The sequence below is a fragment of the Suricata suricatta genome, chromosome 2, assembly GCF_006229205.1.
Source record: "Suricata suricatta isolate VVHF042 chromosome 2, meerkat_22Aug2017_6uvM2_HiC, whole genome shotgun sequence".
Lineage (NCBI taxonomy): Eukaryota > Metazoa > Chordata > Mammalia > Carnivora > Herpestidae > Suricata > Suricata suricatta.
In genome coordinates this window covers 74,654,449-74,678,286 of record NC_043701.1, presented here as the reverse complement: position 1 = coordinate 74,678,286, position 23,838 = coordinate 74,654,449, and the positions used below count along the sequence as shown (strand labels likewise).

The 23,838-nt window shown below is 35.5% G+C and overlaps 1 protein-coding gene across 2 annotated transcripts in view; it reads right to left on the bottom strand.

Moving 5' to 3' along the window:
• Positions 1 to 12,504: 12,504 nt before the first annotated feature.
• DBF4 (DBF4 zinc finger) overlaps positions 12,505 to 23,838 on the bottom strand; it is a 29,923-nt gene continuing 18,589 nt past the window's right edge. Inside the window, exons 8-12 of one of the 2 annotated variants that reach the window (XM_029928442.1) lie at positions 22,859 to 22,904; positions 19,718 to 19,846; positions 19,150 to 19,261; positions 15,751 to 15,875; positions 12,505 to 13,714 (exon numbers count right to left, since the gene is read on the bottom strand). In XM_029928442.1, the coding sequence (XP_029784302.1) occupies positions 12,730 to 13,714; positions 15,751 to 15,875; positions 19,150 to 19,261; positions 19,718 to 19,846; positions 22,859 to 22,904 (1,397 nt within the window). In that variant the 3' untranslated portion in view covers positions 12,505 to 12,729. The remainder of the gene's footprint in view (positions 13,715 to 15,750; positions 15,876 to 19,149; positions 19,262 to 19,717; positions 19,847 to 22,858; positions 22,905 to 23,838) is intronic. The other variant, XM_029928452.1, reaches the window with a different exon arrangement.

The window sequence follows — 23,838 nt, the reverse complement described above, 5'->3', positions numbered from 1 at the left end:
TTTCCCTTCCCCAGTAGGCAAAAAATTTTTTTGTTCCTGCCTCTTGTGACATGGTTTCAGGTTTCCTCACCATCCTGATGGTTTGAAAATACACTCCAGTATGTCAGTGTCCCAACTAAAGTAGAGTATTCAAAATCAAATAAAACTTAGACATCGTTTCATAAGCAAACAGTAGACAAGGACACTCTTCTCTTGTGAGGGAAGATTCTATCATCTTTAGGTAACCACATCCCACTGACCTTACTGTCATGTAAAAAAAATTCCCCAAATTTTCAAATAAATAAGACACTTAAGAATTTTATATATGACATGCAATTATAACCTGAATAAAAGCTAAAAGATTCTAGTGGTACACTTTACACCTTGATGCAGGAGGTTCCAGAGTAGTTACAGTAAAAGGGAATTAAAACCCACAGGCCTGGAAAAGCCCAGTATCTTCATCTTCTACATCATGCACCTAAATTCTTAACCCAATTCTCTAAGTTGGGATAATTAATTTCACAGGTTTTGTAGATATAGTGCTGTTCTAAGTATACTCCATTTTTTAAATTTACACATCTTTTACTGTTATAAGCAATACCTCCCTGTGCATGTGTTGTATTTCTGTAAGACAGATACCAGATTTAGGAATTGCTTAGTTCATAGGGTTTGCACATTTTTTAAGGTAGTAGACACATGCCTTTTATTATTATTTTTTAAATGTTTATTTTTTAAGAGATTTCAGGCTGGAGAGGAGCAAAGAGAGAGGGACAGAGGATCTGAAGCAGGCTCTGCACTGATAGGAATGACCCCGATGTGGGGCTTGAACTCACAAACCACGAGATGATGAACTAAGCCGAAGTTGAACGCTTAACCAACTGAGTCACTCAGGTGTCTCTAGAGACATGCCTCTAAGCCACTTCATCTCCTTGGCACAGAATACACATCTTGAGAGGCAAGTAAGCAAGAAGATACCTATGCTCTAAACCACAGTTTCTCCAAGGTGTGACATGTGGTGGGGAGGGGCATGAGAAAACTTGTCCCAGCGTCATTTCAGAACAAAGCATCCCATCGTCTAGGGACAGAATCTCCTTTGAGTCTCTTTGAAGTAATGTGCTTCTGACTGAATCTTGCCTATCTTATATTCATGTTTGATAGTATATAGTTTTTTGGTGAGTTTATTTGGTTATCATTATCTAGCTAATTAACACGTTCATCACCTTACATACATAGTGGGGGGAGTGGGAGCATTGAAGTTCTATTCTCAACAAATTCTCAGTCATATAACACAGTGTTATCAACTAGAGTCACTATGTTTTATGTTAAATTCTCAGATATGATTCATCTTATAATTAAAAACATTTTATTTCAACAACCAATTTCAACAACCATTCCCTATTATCCCACCTTCCAGACCTAGCAGCCAATTTTCTATACTCTAACAAGTTTGACTTTTTAAAATAAAAGATTCCACATATAACTGATAGCCTGTAGTATTTTTGTCTAGCTGCCTTATTTCATTTACCGAAATACCCTTAAGTTCCATCTATGTTGTTGCAAATGGCAGGATTTCCTTCTTTCTTATGTCTGGATAATATTCTATGGTACACATATACCATATCTTCTTCACCCATTCATTTGTTGAGCATTTAGGCTATTGCGTATAATGCTACAATGAATATGGGAGGGCAACAGTTTTGGGGAAACACACATCTCCCGCCCTCCCACTCTTAACACCAAGATTTAGGAGTTAGAGAGTTGGACAAAACTAAAGCCATGGTTTGGGGCACCTTGATACTAACCTGTACCTCTGGATTCTGGATTCAGAGACCAAGTCCCAGTCCATTCTTATGTGATCATCAAGGTCTCCAAATGGCATTCTTGGTTGTATGTTTAGTTTTGTACATTTTATTAAAAAGTACTAAAAAATAGCCACTTAAACACTTTAGCTCTTCAGTATGCAAATACAAATAAGTTGTAATATAAGAAAATGTTTCATTGTGAGGATGAGGCTTTCCAATTTCTTCTGTCAATTATTCAAGTTTTATTCACAGAGTTAGAAAAAATTGTGTTCTTTGAAAAATTTTCTACTCAGTTCCTTTGACCATTTTGTAATCAGATTATTTGTTTTGCTATTGATTTGCATGAGTTATATATTTTCGATATTAACCCCTCATCAGAAATATGATTTACAAATATTCCTTCCCATTCAGTAGGTTGTCTTTTCATTTTGCTGATGGTTTCCTTTACTGTGCAGAAGCTTTTTAGTTTTATATCCTCAATTGCTTATTTTTACTTTTGTTGCCTTTATTTTTAGTGTTAAGTCATAAAAGTCATTGCCAAGACTAATGCCAAGTTAATGTTGAGAGTTGTGGAGATGGTTAATAAAATGTGGTTCCTTTATGAGCAAAATGGATGGACAATAACAAGATAATGTCTATACCACTAAAATAAATGTACCACTAAAATAAATCAGCCTCAGGAGGTTGAGGGAAGGTGCTCCAATCAAGAATCATGATCGGTTTCCTGACTTAGGCAATTTTCAACCCAGAAACCACTGAAGAAAAAGTCATGTCCCCAGAAGAAGGACCCTGCATCACATGGCAAGTACACATGGTAGCTATTCCCTTAGCTCTTCCCCAAAGGTACTTACCTCCATTTACCTGGTAACTGCACTGAGGAAAGGATTACCCAAATAATTGTTTGATGCAGAGTCTCGACTGGCAGTGATACCTGGGACCCAAAGCCCCTATTATAGTGGGTGCATGGGAGCCAGCTGAAAAATGAAATCCTCACTAAGCTTTGGCTCATAGTGGGTCAACAGTGTCATTTGCTTAGCCTCTGAATGTTCTATTAAAAAAGAAATAGTTGGGGGCACCTGGGTGGCTCAGTCGATTGAACATCTGACTTTGGCTCAGGTCATGATCTAGCAGTTTGAGAGTTTGAGCCCTACATGGGGCTCACTGCTGTCAGCCTGTCAGCGCAGAGCCTACTTCAGGTCCTCTGTCCCTCTCTCTCTGCCCCTCCCCTGCTTGTGCTCTCCCCAAGATAAATAAGTATTAAGAGAAAGTAAAGAAACACTTAGCACTTCAGTAAATCCCCTGCATTGTATCTCTAGCCTTTAGGGGAAGAATTATTATAGTGGACAAAACTAAAAATAACTTTTTTTTTTAAAAGAAGAAAAAGAAAAGGCCAAGTTAGAATCTCTGAAACTGCCTCTATCTCTCAGCCAAACAATTAATCAAAAACAATATCCCATGGGGCATCTGGGTGGCTCAGTTGATTAAGCACTGACTCTTGATTTCAGCTCATCATGATCTCATGGGTTCTTCAGTCTGAGCCCTGCATCAGGCTGTGCACTGACAGCATGGAGGCAGCTTGGGATTCTCTGTGCCCTTCTCTCTGCCCCATCCCTGCTTGTGCTCTCTCTCTCTCTCTCAAATAAAGTTAAAAATATCTTTTTTTCTTAAAATTTTTAATGTTTATTCATTTATTTTTAAGGAGAGAGAGTGTGAGTAGGGGAGGGGCGGAGAAAGAGGGAGAGAGAGAATCCCAAGTAGGCTCTGTGCTGTTAGCCTGATTTGGGACTCAAACTGACTAACCATTAGATCATGAGCTGAAACCAAGAGTCAGATGCTTAACCGACTGAGCCACCCAGGCACCCCTAAAAAATTATATCTTACTCTGGGGCAAGGGTGGTGGCAGTAATGGAGGAAATTAAGGCCCCTGTTAAATATCTAAAGATGGTTGATTCCCATCCTATTCATATGGCCTATAAACCATAACAGTAGGCCACAAACTGCACTAAGTAGTACCCTCAGCGGCAGATGCAGTGCCAGATGTGATATCCTTTTCATTGCAAGTGATCATAGCCTCAGGTATGTGATATGCAGCCATTGTTTGAGTGGATGCATAATTTTCCATCCCTGCCAGAAAAAAAATGAATCAGGAACAGATTGCATTCACAGGGAAAAAATTACAGTATACATTTATAGTTTTTAAAATAGAATTTATTGTCAAGTTAGCTAACATACAGTGTATAAAATATGGTTTTGTCTTCAGGAGGAGATCCCATGATTCATCACATCATACAACACCCAGTGCTCATCCAGCAAGTGCCCTCCTCAATGCCCATCACCCATTTTCCCCTCTCCCCTGTTCCCCATCAACCCTCAATTTGTTCTCTATATTTAAGAGAGTCATTTATGGTTTGCCTCCTTCTCTGTTTGAAACTACTTTTCCCTTCCCATTCCCCCATGGCCTTCTGTTAAGTTTCTCAAATTCCACATATGAGTGAAAACATATGATATCTGTCTTTCTCTGACTTATTTCACTTAGCATAATACCCTTCAGTTCCATCCACATTGTTGCAGATGGCAAGATTTCATTCATTCTCATTTTCAAGTAGTATTTCATTGTATATATAAACCACATCTTCTTTATCCATTTATGAGTTGATGACATTTGGGCTCTTGCCATAATTTGGCTATTGTTGAAAGTACTACTATAAACATTGGGAGACATCTGCCCCTATGAATCTGCACATGTATCCTTTGGGTAAATTCCTAGTAGTGCTCTTGAACGGTCATAGGACAATTCTATTCTTAACTTTTTGAGGAACCTCCCCACTGTTTTCCAGAGTGGCTGCACCAGTTTGCATTCCCACCAGCAGTGCAAAAGAGATCTTCTTTCTCCCCATCCTTGCCAACATCTATTGTTACCTGAGTTGTTAATTTTAGCCACTTGGACAGGTGTGAGGTGGTATCTCCTTGTGGTTTTGATTTATATTTCCCTAATGATGAGTGATGTTGAGCATCTTTTCATGTGCCTGTTGACCATCTGGATGTCTTCTTTAGAAAAGTATCTATTCATGTCTTCTGCCCATTTCTTCACTGGGTTATTTTTTCGGGGGTGGGATGTTGAGTTTGGTAAGTTCTTTATAGATTTTGGATACTAACCCTTTATCCAGTATGTCATTTGCAATATCTTCTCCCATTATATTGGTTGTCTTTTAGTTTTGTTGATTGTTTCCTTCGCAGTGGAGAAGCCTTTTATCTTGATGAGGTCCCAATAGTTCATTTTTGCTTTTATTTTCCTTGCCTCTGGAATCATGTTGCGTAAGAAGTTGTTGTGGCTGAGGTCAAAGAGGTTTTTGCCTGTTTTATCCTCTTGGATGGTTTCCTGTTTTCCATTTAGGTCTTTCATTCATTTTGAGTTTATTTTTGTGTATGGTGTAAGAAAGTGGTCCAGTTTTCATACCATTTGCAAAAGACCTTTTTTCATTGGATATTCTTTCCTGCTTTGTCAAAGATTAGATGCACATGTTTGTGTGTCCAATTCAGGGTTTTTGTGCCAATACCATACTGTCTTGATGATTACAGCTTTATAGTAGAGGCTAAAGTCCAGGATTGTGGTGCCTCCTACTTTGGTTTTCTTTTTGAACATTACTTTGGCTACTTGGGATCTTTTGTCGTTCCATACAAATTTGAAGATGGTTTGTTCTAGCTCTGAGAAGAAAGCTGGTGCAATTTCAATTGGGATTGCATCGAATATGTAGATCTCTTGGGGTAGTATTGACATTTAACAATGTTTGTTCTTCCAACCCGTGAGCATGGAATGTTTTTTCCATTTTTTTGTGTCTTCAATCCCTTTCATAAGTTTTCTATAGTTTTCAGCACACAGATATTTTGCATCTTTGGTTAAATTTATTCCTAAGTGTTTTATGGTTCTTGGTGCAACTGTAAATGGGATCCATTCCTTGATTTCTCTTTCTGTTGCTTCATTATTGATGTATAGAAATGCAACTGATTTCTGTACATTGATTTTTGTATCCTGTGATTTTTCTGAAGTCATGGATCAGTACTAGCAGCTTTGGGGCGTAGTCTTTTGGGTTTTCAATGTACAGTATCATGTAATCTGCAAAAAGTGAAACTTTGACTTCTTTGCTAATTTTGATTCCTTTTCATTTTGTTGTCTGATTGCTGATGGTAGGACTTCCAACAATGTGTTAAACAACAGTGATGAGAGTGGACATCCCTGTCATGTTCCTGATCTCGGGGGGAAAGCTCTGTTTTTGCCCATTGAGGATATTAGCTGTGGGCTTTTCATATACCGCTTCTATGATAGTATGATGTCCCTTCTATCCTTTCTTGAGGGATTTTATAAAGAAAAGATGCTGTATTTAGCCAAATGCTTTTTCTGCATCTATTGACATGGATTTAGTGTCATTGTGTTATCTGTAGGTTTTGTGCTTGTGGTCATATCTGGTCATTTGTAGTCTTTGCAGCATTCCACTTATAAAGTTCCCCTTAGGATCCTCTGTAGGGCTGGTTTAATGGTCATGAACTCCTTCAGTTTTTGTTGGGAAAGCCTTTACCTCTCTATTCTGAATGACAGCCTTGCTAGATAAAGGATTATTGGTTGTGTTTTTCCTATTCAGCACATTTAATATTTCCTGCCACTCCCTTCTGGCATACCAAGTTTCAGGGGACAGGTCTGGTACTACCCTTATGTATCTACCCTTGTAGGTTGAGGACTATTTGTCCTTAATTGCTTTCAGAATTCTCTAGTATTGTATTTTGCCAGTTTCACTATGATATGCCATGGATAAGACCTATTCTTGTTTAATCTGAAGGGAGTTCTCTGTGCCTCCTGGATTTGGATGTCTGCTTTCTTCCCCAGATTAGGGAAGTTCTCAGCTATAATTTGTTCAAGTAAACCTTCTGCCCCTTTCTCTCTTCTTCTGGAACTCCTATGATACAGATATTATGGTACACTGAATCATTTAATTCTCTAATTCTCCCCTCATGGTCTAGTATTTTCTTATCTCTCATTCTGAGTTTCAATATTTTCCATAATTTAATCTTCTATTTTACTTATTCTCCCCTCTACTTCCTCCATCCTTGCTGTCACTGAATCTAGTTTATTTTGTACCTCATTTATAGCATTTCTTAATTCATTGTAACTATTTCTTCATTCCTTGCTCTCTGCAATAGATTCCCTGCTGGCTTCTATGCTTTTTTCAGGCCCAGCTATTAATCTTATGACAATTATTCCAAATTTTCAATCAGCTATATTGATTTGAGCAATTCTGTCACATTTCTCCAGCATTCTGGAGCATTTCCTCAGAAATTCAGAAATTCTCCAACATTTCTTCCTGGAATTTCTTGTGAGAATTCTTTCATTTTGTCATTTTGTTAGTTTTCTGTCCTTTACGTGCTTTAATAGCTTGTTATGTATCCTGCACCTGTAACACTCCTATATTAAAAAGGAATAATACACTGTTGAGGGCCTGGCCCTTCAGGAGGTGTGTTTGGAGTGTGTTGCATGCTCTCTGTTGTTGTGACTCTGGTTGCCTTATCTCCCTATTCATTAGTGGTGGTTTGAACTTTCCACCAGGTGTGCTTTGATTTCTTCATTGAAGTAACCCTCTCCTACAGAATAGTTCTGATCAGACACTTCCTACTTTTATAGGTTTAACCCAGGGCTATTTAAACTTGTCCTTTGTCATAATTTGAAGAGGATGCCACCAAGAACATCACATTAATCCATTGTATTGCCGTTATATTTATCAGACCATATGAATAAGAAGTTACTAACACATTGGAAACTTGGGTAAAGCACATCCTCCAGGGAGGGAGAGACGTATCCTAAGAAAGTTCAGGCGCCTGTCACATAAATAACATTTTTAGAACTCAAGTGGCCAGGAGCATGCCAGGACATCTCATCCAAAGAACAAACTATAGAAATAATCCCTGAAAGTATAGTCTTCAAAGTAAAGAACAGTTATTGCATCCTGAACTTCCCAAACATGAATGAAACATAATGCTTGGTAAGCCTCTTCAGATTCTGGAGGAACAATGTTCTAAATGGGAGTACTGCTTCCACCCAAGGGCATGAAAGGCTGCCAGCTGTGAGCAGAAAATAGCTCTGCAGTCATGTAACCAGGCAGGTTCAAAGGTTTGAAGATCTCATTGGTAGGAAAACTGGGGTTTATGGAAAGCCCCAAAAGGGAGATGACAACTTTCCCTAGAAGGTTTAGAGTAAGGTTATGCCATCTTCAGTGAAGAATTATGTATTTTTGGAAAAATGAGAAATTTGTTGTATGAGATGATGATATGGGATAATGTCCCACCTGTCTGTGGGACAAAACAAAAATATGGTTATATGGTCACAACTGCCAATCATGAGCTGAGGTCCTGTCAGAACTATTAAAGTCATAAAATCTCACAGGTGTACCAGTAATCCATCATAAATGTTATTGGTACATCCAGGATTGAGCTAGAGAAAGACCAAAGAGCTCAAGGAATGAGCAAGCAGCCCAGATCCCCATATACAGCTATTGAATCAGTCAGTACCTCTCCCTCGGATCACACCTACAGATGTATGGGTCATCCCTTTGAACCAGATGAAACAGAGGAAAAACCCAAACTTGGTTCATGGATTAGTTGATTCTGTGGGAGGAAGTTTAAAATAGATGGTAGTTGCCATACAGCTCCACTCAGTGATGACTCTGAAAGCCAGTCACAAGAGTCTTCCTGATGGGCAGTTTCAAGTGGTATATCTGGTCATCCCCTCTCTTTGTAAGGAAAGAGAACTGGCCTCAATTTAAGATATTTATGCATGGCTGAGTAGTGAGAAATGACATGTGGCTATTAAGGACTTGAGAAAAAAAAGATCTGAAGATTGAATACAAAGGGTAGAGATATGTGGTATAGGGGGTGGGCACAAAGTGTGAGCATCTTCATTATCTTATGTTAATGCCACCCCAATGCTGGCACAATGGGTACATGAGCAAAAGGATTATGGTGGCAGGAAGAAAGTTACATAATAGGTTTGATAGCATGGGCTTCTATTCACGAACGTTGATCTTGTGTTTCTGCCATTGCCAAAAGGCCAACCTGCCAGGAACAGAGACCAACATTAAGATGGCACAAGCCCTCAAGACCAACCCAGCACCTGAAGGCAAGTTGATTATATGAGGTACAGTAACATAAGGTGAATGCAATTTATTATACATTAAGCACAACCAAGTGAAATAAACTAATATACAGGTGCTTTGATAATTCCCCTTTACTTTCTTCAGGAGGGAATTGTGACATTCTTTAATAGATATGGATGTTTGTCTTAATCTGTTTCTAACTATTTAAGTTTTATGTTTTTAGTCACACACTATTCTCCCAATACTCATTATTGGAGTATCTTTTTTCTTGCTTGTGTAATATACTTTGTGTCAAGATTCTTTATGCATTTTTAATTGTCCACTGCTCTTCCTAGACTTTTCCTTTTGCGTGATATTTTGAAGAGGCTACTTGCCTCCAATATTGTGTACAAAATTAATGCTAATTAAGGGCCCTTGTCAGTCAGGGTCTAAGCTCTAATTTTTAACATTACTTGTGCAATGGGGCACCTGGGTTGCTCAGTTGTTTGGGTATCAGACTTCAGATCAGGTCATGACCTCCTGATTGACGAGTTCAGCCCAGCGTCAAGCTCTGTGCTGACAGCTCAGAGCCTGGGGCCTGCTTCGAATTCTGTCTCTCTCTCTGCCCCTCTCCCACTCTTGCTCTGACTCGAAAATAAAATAAACATAAAATAAAAAGAAAATCAACATTACTTGTGCAAAATCAGTGGTCCATGTAGGTGGGCATAATGTGGCTTCTTTATGCAAAGGCTTTTTGGTTGGAATTTGTGGAAAGATGAATGATATACTAGCATTTTGAGTAGCAGCATTAAACATTCCTTATAACTAATGCACCTAGAAGACTAGATTGCCCTTTCATTTGATCTAGTTGTCTTTGTACTTTACCATTCCTTCTCCTCAATCCCTGACTCACTATCCATTACATAACAAGTGATGTAATCACAACATATGGCTCATGCATTACATTATTGGTCACAGCACAGATTTCAACACTGCCAAGTCTTAGTCGCTGATACTTCAGATAATTTGACCCCATTTAATCTTGAGTAACCTACTGTGCAACCAGCATTCTTTCAGACCTTTAACTTGGCAATCCCATGATTTAAGATCCAATTTAAAATTTAAGATCCAGTGCAGTGAAGGTTTAGTTTACATTATGCTTAAAAAATCTTTCCATCTCCTTTGGGAGGGGACTGTCATCCTTATATTTCACTTTACTAATAAAGCATAGCATTGAAAAGATTACTAATTGAAAACTGAAATAAAACTCTTCGGTCTCACATTAACCAAACTATATTTATAGAAATTGATATTTAAATATAGAACATTTATTATTTTACTATATAATTTAGATAGACTAGTATTAACTACACATCCATTCTAGCACCAAAGTGTTAAAAAAAAACCTTAGTTTTTATCTGATAGCATAATCACATTTCCAGAGATAAGATTTCAAGTTCAATGGTTTTATGTTAAAGTTTTATACATAAAATCTTGTTTCCTATTCCTGTAGGTAGATTTTGTCTTGACATTAATCAAATTATTATCTACAAATGATTAAAACATTGGCATTAATAACATCTATATATGTCTCCATAAATTATTTCAATATACTAATCTACACATGCAAAGAAGTCACTGGCTTTAAAAACCATTTAAAAGATTCTACTGACACATAAAATACACCTTTGCCAGAACTGCTTGTTACCTCAGAAAATTACATTCATTTTAAGTCACAAAATCACATTGTCTTCACTACTGCTGTTTCTAGCTACTCCTAGGAAAAGAGCCACCAACTTTGAATGCTGCACTGTCTGTTGCCCACAGTTAAAGTTAATCAGGGTGCCGTTTTGTTTTCTTAACACCTTTCCACTTCAATGCTTATTATCAAAGATATCAACTTATCATGTGCTTGCTGGGATTTGTCTGTCTAGATGCTTTTGGCAGATCCTGTCACTTTTTATCAAGCAAACCAAGTTTTCTATATACCCTGCTGAGGATCCTTTGAAGCTTCCTTCTTAAGATGCCTTGCTACATTAAAAATTGTCTTTTTGTGAACAAATCTGGGAACCAAACCACTAGTGCATAGGTAAACACAACCCCAAAGGCACCTTGGCCAGGTGACCATGTCTTGGTAAAAATTAAGAAAAAGTATTCATACTTCTACATGGTTGCTATCTCATTTGCCAGGGATCACTACTTACTCCTTTTGGAGGCTGAATTACTGCCTGCCATCCTCCCCTTGGTTAGGTACCCATCCACACTGCCCAGCCCACATAAATTCTATGTGATAGCCCTACCACCACACAGAATTTGAGCATTTCTTAAAACCTGAAATACTCATGAAGATCTTTGGGAAGGGTTTTTAAAGTCCAAGTGTTCAAAATAATAGTTAAAAATAGTGTCAAAATAAAGTTTAACACTTTTAACTATTGGAAGGATTTAATTTTGAGTCTTTTACTCTTTATTATATACAATTAAAGCAAACAAGACCATTGCAAATTGAAGTGCCTATCACTCTCAAGTTTAAGAATCATAGCGCAAGTTTAAATACCTTTCAATTATTTGGAAAATTAAGAGAAAAAAACACCTCCTACAAATAATTTTCTAAGTTTCATCTAGGTTTTTAGAAGGCTATCTGTAAGATCTGACAGATTTATATATACACACACATGCATTTGTGACAGAAAATGCAATAGTAATTTACAAGGATTGCATAAATGCATTGTAAAAAAAATGTTTCAGTGATCCTACTTACTTAAGGTACTGGTATGACCAATAAAATTGATGAAAAGCTAGTATTTCGCATTGACACTATCCACACAGTCGAAACACACACATTAGAACATATAAACTAATAAATTGGGAGCTCTATAGGGTTTAAAAAAGTTAAGACGCTGGTAATCAAAGTTAATTTTTAATGACAATATATTCAAATAATATTCAATGGCACCAACTTTTATTGTGAAAATGTCATTAGCTGTAAATGCCTCACTCTAGAAGAACACACTGAAAGGCAAACACCTCTACCATCTAAAGACTGGAGTTGAAATTTTTCTTGTTATTTGAATACTTTCTCCTCTAAATTACTGAGTTGCTAAGTGCCCAATCAAAGGCAATCTTCACATATGCTTCAGCACTTTTATTTATAGTTCAATGCCATACGCCCTACTTCCTTTCCAGATACCAAACTAGGGGATAATGAGTCATTTTTGGAAGAAAATCTTTCTAAAGGTAAATAATCAATAATGGGAATGGGAACACTATTTTTTTCCAGTAGTCTGGCTGTTTTTCCTTTATGGCTTCTATTTCCCTCTCCAAATAACCTAACTCTTCAGTGCCAACACATCAGCAGGGTCCACAGAGGTCAAGTATCAAGAAATAATGACTTCTAAAACCCAAATGCAGAATTAATATTATCTTTCCCTTTTGTATGAAAATTAGGATTTTAAAAGCAGTATTCTCATGTTATTATGGGAATCTTATGTTAATAGCCTTTGGAAAGAACTAGACTATCCAAATATATAATGCTAAGTATTAACATACCCAATATTTTACTTGAAGTTCAGTGATGTAAAATTATTCATAATTCTTAAAACATAGTATGTAAAACAAGTCACAAGTTTATTCTATAATTTTCTATAAAAGGCATCCAATTCTGTAGAAAAATGCAAACACCACTTTATTGTTAAAGGTTACACTTTAATATTTACACTTGGTTCTGTAAACAAAGTTGGCAAAAAGAAAAATAAAGCTAAGCACTCTCATAGATTTATAAAATTTTCTAGAATATGATCTTTCTTCAACTCTTCTGAATACTTATTTCAAGTCTAAAAGCCAGTAAATGTAGAAGTTGAAGGGGAAGAGAAAAACACTGACAACAAATTATTTGAATTTTCCTCTTCCCAAATACCTAAAACATCACATATACCACTGTTTTCAGTGTAGCTTGTGAAACCCAAAAATTCTGATTTCTCTTCACTAGTCTGAAACAAGTCTAGTAGAGACTGTACTGGTGAACTACAAATTCTATTCCTTTCTTGTGTAATATATTCAGTTCTTTTCTTACCTAATTCCACATTTGGTTCCAGATTTTCTTTTTTATTTCTTCCTAATAATATTTTCACTTTCCGATGAATCTTACCAGAAGGTAAACTATCCATATTGTGGAAGTTGCATTCACTGGGTTCCTCAGGGGGACTTCGGGATGGAGTCTGTACCTGAGCTGTTAGGTGCTCCTGTGAACTGTTTGTTGCTAACAGACCAGACTCACGACCAAGTACTGAATGAAGGTCCTTTTCCTTCACATCCTTTGCTGGAAAAAGCACAGTATCTGACTTTTGTTTTGGTTGAGATGCAGTATTATCCATACTGACGTTAGGTACTTGTACAGATGTCTGTAGCCTACATGGACAGTGATCTACCCTTAGTTCTTCAAAGCCACTTTCATTTATCATTAATTTATGTTCAGAAATGTCAAGAATACATCCCTGTTTACTTTTATGTGGAGGAAGATGTGTAAAATTTTGTTTTAGGTGATTTTCAGCTGGATTTGACATGGAACATTTACTAGTTGCTTTCTCATCAAATCCTCTCAATTCACTTGCAGGGTAGGGGATGCATTCTGAAATAAACACAAACTTTTTTTCAGGCTCCTGGACTTCTTTATACAGGAAATGCTGCTCAACTGCCTGTACATTATTTTCCTTGAAGTCTTTCTGAGAAGTATGTTGCAATTCTAGCTTTTCCTTTGGTTCAGACCTTTTCAGGACACTTGCAGTAATAGGAGAAAGGGATCCAATACTGTATTTTATTCTTTATAAAACAAAAAGAAAAAATTAAATTGCTATGAAAATTCCTTAAAGTCAAATTAGTAAATACCTTTTAATATTCTTTCTTCCTCTTCCCAGAGGGAAACCAGTATCTTAAACATGATGTTTAAAACTATTTTAACCATGTAATTCAAAGAGAGATAACAGTAAACAGATATGGGTCTGCTCCCAATACTGTTCTCATTTTCCTGAAAAATTTTCTAATTTCTATGCTTTCATTTACATTAATACTGTCTCATTTTATTTAACAATGTGGGGAATAAGTACTGGGACCTAAGGCAGAAACATATTCCCCAATTATTTATATTTAAGTGTAAAATTTCTAACATATGGAGCCAGAAACAGTATGGAGCCAAATACTCTAAAAGATGACAAAATAGTAATCCTGAAGTTTCACACACGTGTTTGACCTGAAAACCTCTTCTTCATGGAGTCTCTTAATATCCTTGGTATGCTAGTCTATATTACACAATCCTACTAAATTATATACAGAGGGAACCTTACCAGCTCACTACTTATGTTTTATGTTCTACATGTCACAGATAACACAGAGAAATAAAGAATTCAGCCTGCCCTTTCAATCCAGCAAGGACCATTTTATATTTACTTTGTTTATACTTCCATTCAAGAATTCCTCTTGAACAAATGGAGTATTAAAAATATAAAATTACTAGTCCAATACTACTTTCTCCTTTTATGTCTAGAGATATTTAGGTGATGTGCACACAGATTAAAAAAAAAAATGCAGATAATGTAATTAAAGAAAAACCAGCCTATATTTAAGTACTGGTTCAGAATTTTGCTACAGATTAAAGTTTTAGGAAAATCTGAATTCTTACAATAGCCCATAGTTTTAGTTTTTTTCTTTTTAAAGAGAGAGCATGAGTTGGGGGGCAAGGGGAGAAGCACAGAAGGAGGGAGGGAAAGGGGAGAGAGGAGAGTGGAAAGAGGGAGAAAGAATCTTAAGCAGGCTCCACCCTCAGCACATAAGGCTTGATCCTGCAATGCTGGGGTCATGACCTGATCAGAAATCAAGAGTCAAGGCTCAACCAACTGAACCACCCCGGCGCTCCCCATATACTTTTAATAGTTGAAAATATGCCTCCTCTCCAAATATATTAAGATAGTATTAACAACCTTTTGAATGTTACAGAAATAAATTTAGACTGTTCTAATCTAGATACAGTCAAAAGACTTTGCAATGAATTTTCCAAACTTGTACCTTGATATATTTTCTAGTTTTCTTTATTATGCCTTAAGATTAGACAAAGATTAAGGACTGACTAACCTAATGAGTTACTACCAGTTTTAACATGTGAAAGCATGTCTTTTTATTTTGGATTTATGGGAATAATCTAACCAGGATCATTTAGTCAATGTGCAGTAAACTGCCAATAAACAGTATTGTATTCATTCATTCACTCAAAGTTCTGTAAGTACTATTAGTAAATATTACCAGCAAGTAGAATATAAGGAAAAATATTTAATGAATGTATAATGACTTAACAGAGGTAAGTGGAAGAAGGTTTATTTAAACTCCTTAAGATTAACTAAAAATTCTAGGTTTTTTAGTCTAAGAAGATGGTCAACTTTATGGTCAGACCAACAACTGACAAACTGTATAGCACACGGACCAAATCTAGGCTACTACTTATGTTTTTCAATAAAGCTTTACTGGAACACCGCTACACCTGTTCATTTACATATTGGATGTGGCTGCTTTCATTGAACAATGACAAAGGTAATCATTCACAAAGCCTAAAATATTTACTGTTTGGTCCTTTAAATGTTTGCCAACTCCTCTTCTAGACTATAACATTAAGACTTGAAGACCTTAAAAGTAATCTAAAGAAAGTACTTTTGGTAGTAAAGAGGGGGTGGGAGTGGGGAGAAAGGAAGTAATCAGTTCTTAGCCTTTACATCCTGAAAAGACAAATTCTAAGAACAAAACACTTATTTTTAGTTTAATGAAACAGCTTAATATTTTGGTAAAATTTAAAACTTAGGTTGATAAATTACCTTTTCTTTTTAGGCATGTCTCTTTCATATTCCACAAAATCAAAAATTAACTTAGATACAATATCATCAACAACTTGATAGTGATTACTCTGTGCAAAGTCTCTATGTTGTTCACTTAGAAGATGCTAAAACAAAACAAAAACACACATATATCATATAATTATATTCTTAAACCAACAGATTCCTTTTTTTCAGTATTCTAATATTTTCATGCCCCTAAAATTAGATTTCTAATAACTATTCCAAAGAAATATCTACTAGAACTTCAAAGAATGTTAAGTAAAATAAATTTGTAGTTTAAATGGAACTACAAATGAACTACATCAGAAAATGAAGATAAAGATGGAGAAATGCAATGGTAACATTTAGCATGTGCTAATACTCCTAATACTCTTTCAAAAAAATTTTTTAACACTTATTCATTTTTGAGAGAACACACACACACACACACACACACAAACACGAGCAAGTGGGGGAGGGGCAGAGAGCGAGGAAGACAACAGAATCAGAAGCATGCTCCACGCTCTGAGTTGTCAGCACAGAGCCCAATGCAGGATTCAAACCCATGAGTGGTGAGATCATGACCTGAGCGGAAGTCGGACATTTAACTGACTGAGCCACCCAGGCACCCCTGTGCTAATACTCTTAAGACAATATTTCCCTTTATTTTATTCTTACACAATTACCACTAAGTAAATATGGTAGGGCTTGTAAAATATTAAATGAATGAAATGTTACAGTTTAACATATAAGGCAGGTCACAAAAAGCAAAATAAATGCTAGTACAAAAAAAGAAAATTCATTATTGAGGAACACATTTGAGAATGAGCAAGTAAACAATCTCAATTACCCAATGCTTATAATGGAGAATATGGAAATTATTCTCAGTCTTTTGTTTTTAATTGAAGTTTACTTGACAGTTATTCTCAGTCTTAAGTGTGGTAAAGAACAGTAAACAAGTTCAGTGTACTGGGATAAAACTCAAAGGAAACAAAAGTTTCTGCTAAATAGGTGGAATCTCCAGGCTAATTCTATTATTTCTTGGTCAGCTGATTAAGGCACCTAGAAGGCTGTACAAAGATGATCCTGCAAGAACCTTATTTCTGTTTTTCTAGTTTCACATAACTTTTGATGATTTAATTGTATTTCTAAAAACTAAATTCTCCAGTGATTACAAGAAACAAAAGTATTCTGGACTATTCCTTCCTTAGTTGCAAAACTTCCCACATACAAATTATCTATGCCCTGTAATGTTAAACAAATGAGAAACAATTAAATTTAAAAAGAAACATTAAGTTTAGATTCCATTTACTCATGTCCTTGGGAGAAAATTAATTGTAATAGGTTAAGAAAACAGTCTTCCAAGTTTTGTGTAGTCATCCTCTCCTCCACCTACCTCCCCTCATTAAGTCCTGACTTAAATGTCACTTTCTCAATAGATCTTTCTATGTCCCTTATCCAATGTTAAGTACCCTCTATTTATGACCATGCACTATATACTTCACTTTTTTGATACTCTCCTACTTGCAAAGGCATGTTTTGTATCAATCTTCTCAGTCATACTATAAAATACCTAAGGGAAGGGAATATGTCTGCCTTGCTTGTGCTTAATCTCCAGTAATCAAATCTGCTAAATGAATGCCTTGATACAGGTGGAAATGAATCCCTGAAATCTAAAACCCAAAAAAACCCCAAGATATTTTATTTTTATAGCAACTAAGAAACAGATACATAAAAGTTAATAAAAAATCATTTAAAAATAGCAATTCCAACATCTGTTTTTCCTTCCTTGTGTCAATTAGTGACCAGGTTTCCATTTTTCAGTCCTAACATTTTCTTAACATTAAATGAAAATCATAAACCGATATTAAGGAAAGCATCCATTATAGATTATTCCATTGTAACAGCAGCAAAGCAAAATTTCAGGACCAATCTATATCTAAATTTCAAAATGATTTTTGGTAAGGGGAAATATTTCAGAGACAGTTTTAGCTTCTTCTGATTAAAGATAAATTTAGGGGTTTTCCTGGGTGGTTCAGGTTAGTTAAGCGCCCGGCTCTTGATTTTGGCTCTGGTCACGATCTCAAGGTTCATGGGATCGAGACCTACATCAGGCTCTGTGCTGACAAAGTGCAGATCCTGCTTGGGATTCTCTCCCTCTCTGCTTCTCCGCACATGTGCAAGCCTATACCCACGTGTTCTTTTTGTCCTCTCTCAAAATAAACATATAAAAAATAATTTTAAAGTAACCCTACTTTTCTCCGTTATTACATTAACACAAAATACTAACACAAAATACTAATATATTTTGGGTTATAAAACAATAGAACTTCAACTTAAGAGTCTAAAAACAGAAATAGCTTATTTCTTAGGTATTTATAAATATTACTCTTTCTCCTTAACTTCTTCATCATCATCTACCAAACTAAACACCAAAACATATATATCCACTAAAATTAACAACTCAAATAATTACGGCTAAAATTTAATAAACCCAGTCCCCACCACTGTCCAAGGTGACACAAACAGGAAACCAGGATTCAAACCTGGGCAGCATGATTCAAACAAAGGGCTTTTGCTTTCTTTTTTTAAAATCACTTTACAAACTGTATCTTCATCCCATATCCTTTTCAACTATTCTATTTCTTTTTCCAATTTAAAGAATTCTCTCTACTTTCTTTTCATCCTCCCCTTAGTTAATCATATGCCCATTTTTTAATTCCTCAGGCCTGAAGCATCTTCTCTTACTCCGAACATCCAAACCACTGACAAATCCTTCACCCCACGTTTAAATACATCCACAATCTGACCAAGCTCCATCACTTCCACCAGTCATCACCACCAGTTTAATGATTTCTTCAGTCCCATCCATCAGTTTAATTTAGCATCTTTGCATGGCTTACTTCAATATCCATGAGTCTTGTCTCACTTCCTAAGTTTCTACTCCAATATCACTTTATGTAGATTTTCCTTATCTTGTCTAAATAAGTATTAACACTCCCATTCCTGCTTTACAGTTTCTATTAGCACTGATCTAATGTTCTTTTCTACTTATTTTCTTACTGTGTGGTTACTTATGTCTCCTCACCTTCCAAAGAATGTAATTTTCACAAGGGTAGGGAATTGGTCTTTTTTATTTGTTCAATGGTTTTGCTCCAAGTAGTGATTGGTGTAACATAGGTAGTTAATAAATATCTGTTGACTTAATTAATTGAAATGTTTTTTTTTCACTATATATTTTCCCACCTGGGGTTTTTAAAATTTAAGATAATTCTATAAAAAAATGCATGCTACTTAGTAACTATCAAGTTGTAAACCACAATCTGAAAAATAAAGTTTAAACAGTAAATATTCATAGTTTTAGAAATATCAACCCACTAAATGTAAAATGACAATTACAGTTTCAAGATCTTCATATTTCTGCAAGCAACATTCACAGTATCCTTTTTTTTTCTTCTCTTTCAACTGGAGTTGAATTGGGATTCCATATTTATTGCCATCTGCTTGGATTCTGATAGAAATATATGGTAAAAGAATTAACTGCTGAACATTAAGAAATAATTTATAAAATGTACAGTCCTCATCTATCAAATAGAATCTGCCATAATCCCCAGGGATTTATATTAACAAATACTTTAAAATCTACTTCTTTTCAAGAAATTAAGCAACCTAAGAATGTAGTGATTATTCTGGAGAATATTCTGTATTACTTAAGAAAAATAACACATGTTAATTGTAAATATTTGTAAGTCACCGCTTAACCTCAATTTACCGATTTAACATGTCTAAATCCAACTTAGAAGAGATTCAGACTTCTAACAAAGAGCCATTAAAAATACACAAGGAGAAAAACCGTCATAGTGATCAAACACACACCTACACACTCCATACCCCCCAATGGCATTGAATGAATTATTTTAAATGTTTGCTTAAAAAGAAAAAAAAATTACTTAAAGGTTTAACCAACCTTAGTTTAACCTGTGTTTGCTTTTGGATGCAAGATGGCTTATCTACATCAAATGGACTGGAGGGCTTCTGAATAGAATAATTTATAAAAGGCATATTGGTCAGCTGAAGATAAAACGGTCTATAAAGTCTAAAAAAATAAAAAGACAAATACATGAGATTCTTTATGATGAAGAAAACCCACAACTGAAGTCTTATATTTCAAAAACACAAAATTCATCTGGAATCTGAAATAACAGAAATCAGTTACACTTCCCTTCCCAATTCCTAGACCTAATTCTTTTTTTAAAAAGCAAACATTTTTTAAAAGAATATGGTAAAATAACACAAAATTTACTATCCTAACCATTAAAAAAAAATAATCTCTATGCCTAACATGAGGCTCAAACTCATGAATGACATCAAATGTCACATGCTCTACTGACTGAGCCAGCCAAGTGCTCCTATCTTGCCCATTTTTAAGTGTACACTTCAGCTGCATTAAGTACATTTACAGTGTTTCCCAACAATTAACACTGTTCATCTCCAGAACCCTTTTCATCTTTAAAAACAGCAACTCTACCATTAAACAGTAACTCCTCATTCTCCCTTCCCCACCAACCCGACACATCTCATTAAAATGGAATCATGCAGTATTTTTCCACTTATTTCATTTAGTGTAATGTCCTCATGGTCCATCCATGTGCCAAAAATTTATTCCTTTTTAAGGCTGAATAATCCATTTTATGTATATACTGTATCATTCATTCATCTGTTGATGGACATATGGATTGCTTCTGCTGCTGAGCTACTATGAATAGTGCTGCTACTAACATGGACTGTTCAAGTCTTGCTTTCAATTCCTTTGGATATATACCCAGAAGTGAAACTCCTAGATCATATCACACTTCCAATTTTATGAAGAACCTCCATACTGTTTTCCGTAGTGGTCATACCATTTTACAATCGCACCAACAGTGCACAAGGGTTCCAATTCCTCAACATCCTTGCCAATACCTATTATTCTGGTTTTGTTTTTAATAACAACCATCCTAGTGGTATGAGGTGATAGATATCTCATTGTGGTTTTGACTTGCATTTTTCTGATTAGTGATGTTGAACATCTTTAAATCTATTTGTTGGCAATTTATGAATCTTTAGAGAAACATCAAGTCCTCTGCCATTTTTAAAATCTGATAATTTGATTTTCTGTTGACTTTTTTATATTACATTTTAAAAATTTTAATTACAGTATATTTAAAATACAGTATTATATCAGTTTCAGGTGTATAATACAGTGATTCAACAATTCCATACATAACCCAGTGCTCCTCCTGTTTGCCCCAGGCATTATGGAAACTACAGCTTCTATGTTGCCTCTCCACAGTGAGCTGGGAGGGCAGGATAGCTGTAGGCAGGAACCCAGCTGTCACATGCCCTCCCAGCTCACTAGTGCTAAGTCAGCTAACTTTTATATCTCCAGGATCCAAGTCCTGCTGGTTATACAAAATCAAGAACTCAGCTGTTCTGGTTTCAAAGCCAGATATTATAGGGATTCATCTTTCTCTTGTGGGCTACCTAGTGCTTTCACCTCTCCAAGCCAGGGCCTACAGCTCCCAATCATCATTTCTGCCCTTTCTAATCTCTCAGATGTGGCTTCTTCTCCACATCTAGTTGTGAAGTTTGTTCTGCCAGTATTCAGATCATTCTCTCATTTATTTATTCAGATGCAAGTGCTAACTAGTTGTAAACATGGGACAGGTTGAAGAGGGTCCTCCTACTTCACCATCTTCCCAAGCTACACCCCTCCCCCATATTACACTGTATTAAATAAATGATTTAAAACTATCTTCCATTCCCTGGTTTGCCTTTTCACTGTTGTACAGAGAAATTTATAATTTTGATCTAATACATTTATTTTATCTTTTGTTGTTTGTGCTTTTGGTGTCAAGAAATCATCACAAGATCCAGGAAATCATTGCAAAATCCAGTGTCTTAAAGCTTTTCCTTTGTTTTCTTCCAAGAGTTTTATAGTTTTAGGTCTTTGATCTATTTTGAGTTAATTTTATGTATGGTATAAATTAATAGTCCAATTTCATTCTTCTCCATGTGCATATGTAGTTTTCACACTACTATTTGCTAAAGACTCTTCTTTCCCCAATGAATGATGTTGGCATCCACTTGACCACATATGTAAAGACTTCTTAGCTCTTTATTCTTCTCCATTGGTTTACACATCTGTCTTTACGTCATTAACATAAACATTAACAAGTTTTTCTTTCTGATTACTGTAGCTTTTAATAATTTCCAAAATCATGAAGTCTAGATCTTCAACTTTGTTCCTTCCTTCCAGAGTACTTTGGGTATTTATGGTCCCTTGCCATTTGGTATGAATTTTAGGATGTATTTCTTGCTTTCTGCAAAAAAAAGTCATTGAGATTTTGACAGGGAGTACACTGAATCTGTAGCTGGCTTTAGGGAGTAGTGACATCTTAGCAATATGAAGTCTTCCAATCCATGAACTTGGGATATCTTTCCATATATTAGTGCCTTCTCTAGGCCTAACTTTGAATTTCTTTTTTTTTTTTTTTTTTTGCATAGTAAGACATTTCATAAAAAGCAGCACTCAACACATCTTGGTCACCTGAGTCACCTGAGTACCCCAAATTAATCACACGTCTAAAGGAGTAACTAGAAGGTTAAGAAAAAGTTATCCAATTCTTGTGCCAAATTAATTTATATTTATACAGTCTTCATTAAGATTATCCTTTGAAACTTCAGAATGAGTACAAAAAAACTACTAAATTAAATCTTATACTCAGACTTTGTATTTTCAAATAGTACTTAATAATTTCTTTTTCACAAAGTAGAAGCAATCTTTAAACAGTCATTCTAAATCATATGGTACTGTATTTAGCTAGCGAAATCATTATCTGAAATACTAAAAAGTGAGCTGGTCTCATGACTGCTCTAAACTAAACATTTCAAGGAATTATCATCTACAACATGCTGAAACTAAATTAAACTAAAAACTGCTTGCTAACTTGTGCCACCTGGGTATTAGTATAATATAAATCTAACATATAGACAGACCTAATAGTATTAGTGGAGAGAGCTTAATTAGATTTTCTTTTAATATTACTTATTGAACTTAGATACTTACTGGCTCATATCTTCTACCTTTACAAAAGGCTTTTTAAGTCTACCTGCTTGAGAACAAACAAAACAATATTATTAGATATGTACAAATCCAGGAAATTAAAAAAAAAACCTCTGGCTAAAAATCCACCTAACTATGTACAGATCTTCCTCAATTTACAATTATGGATACACCTCAGTAAACCCATTTTAAATTGAAAATATTTTAAGATGAAGATGCATTTAATACACCTAACCTATCAAACATCATAGCTTAGACCTAGCCTAACTTAAAACATGCTCAGAACACTAATATTAGCTTATAGTTGGGCAAAATCCTCTAACCCAAAGCCCATTTTATAATAAAATGTTGAATCTGATGTAATTTATTGAAAACTGTACTGAAAGTAAATGAATGGGAGCTGTAGCTCCCTGATGCTGTCCAATGCCACGAGTATTGTATGGCATACTGCCAGCCCGGGAAAAGATCAGTATTTAAAATATGAAGTACGGTGACTACTGAATGTGTATTACTTTTACAACATTGTAAGTGGAAAAACGAGAAGCCAAACCATCTTAAGTTGAGAATTATGTGTATCCATTATCCATTTCATTTCAACTCAAAGTTTTAAGTCTCAGGTGAGATATTTTATAATACCAGCCCATTTCCAAAGTAACAGAATTTCTGTCTATATCCCAAGATTCTTAAACTGAAGGGATCTCCCAAAGGATCAATGAATAAAATTCATGAGAATAATGAGCTAAAACAGGGGGAAAAAATTCAACTTTTTATTTTCACTGATCTCTAACCAAAATTTAACATTTCCTCCAGTTATACATATAAGGAACAGGATCACAGTGGTATTAGCAGTGCCTGTAATTCTGATACTGAATACAAGACATACCTTCATATTAGTTATTATAGATATTCCAAAGCATCATTTATAGCCTACCACTTCAAAATTATAAAAGCAATTAGGATCACTGCTAGAACTTTTTAGTATA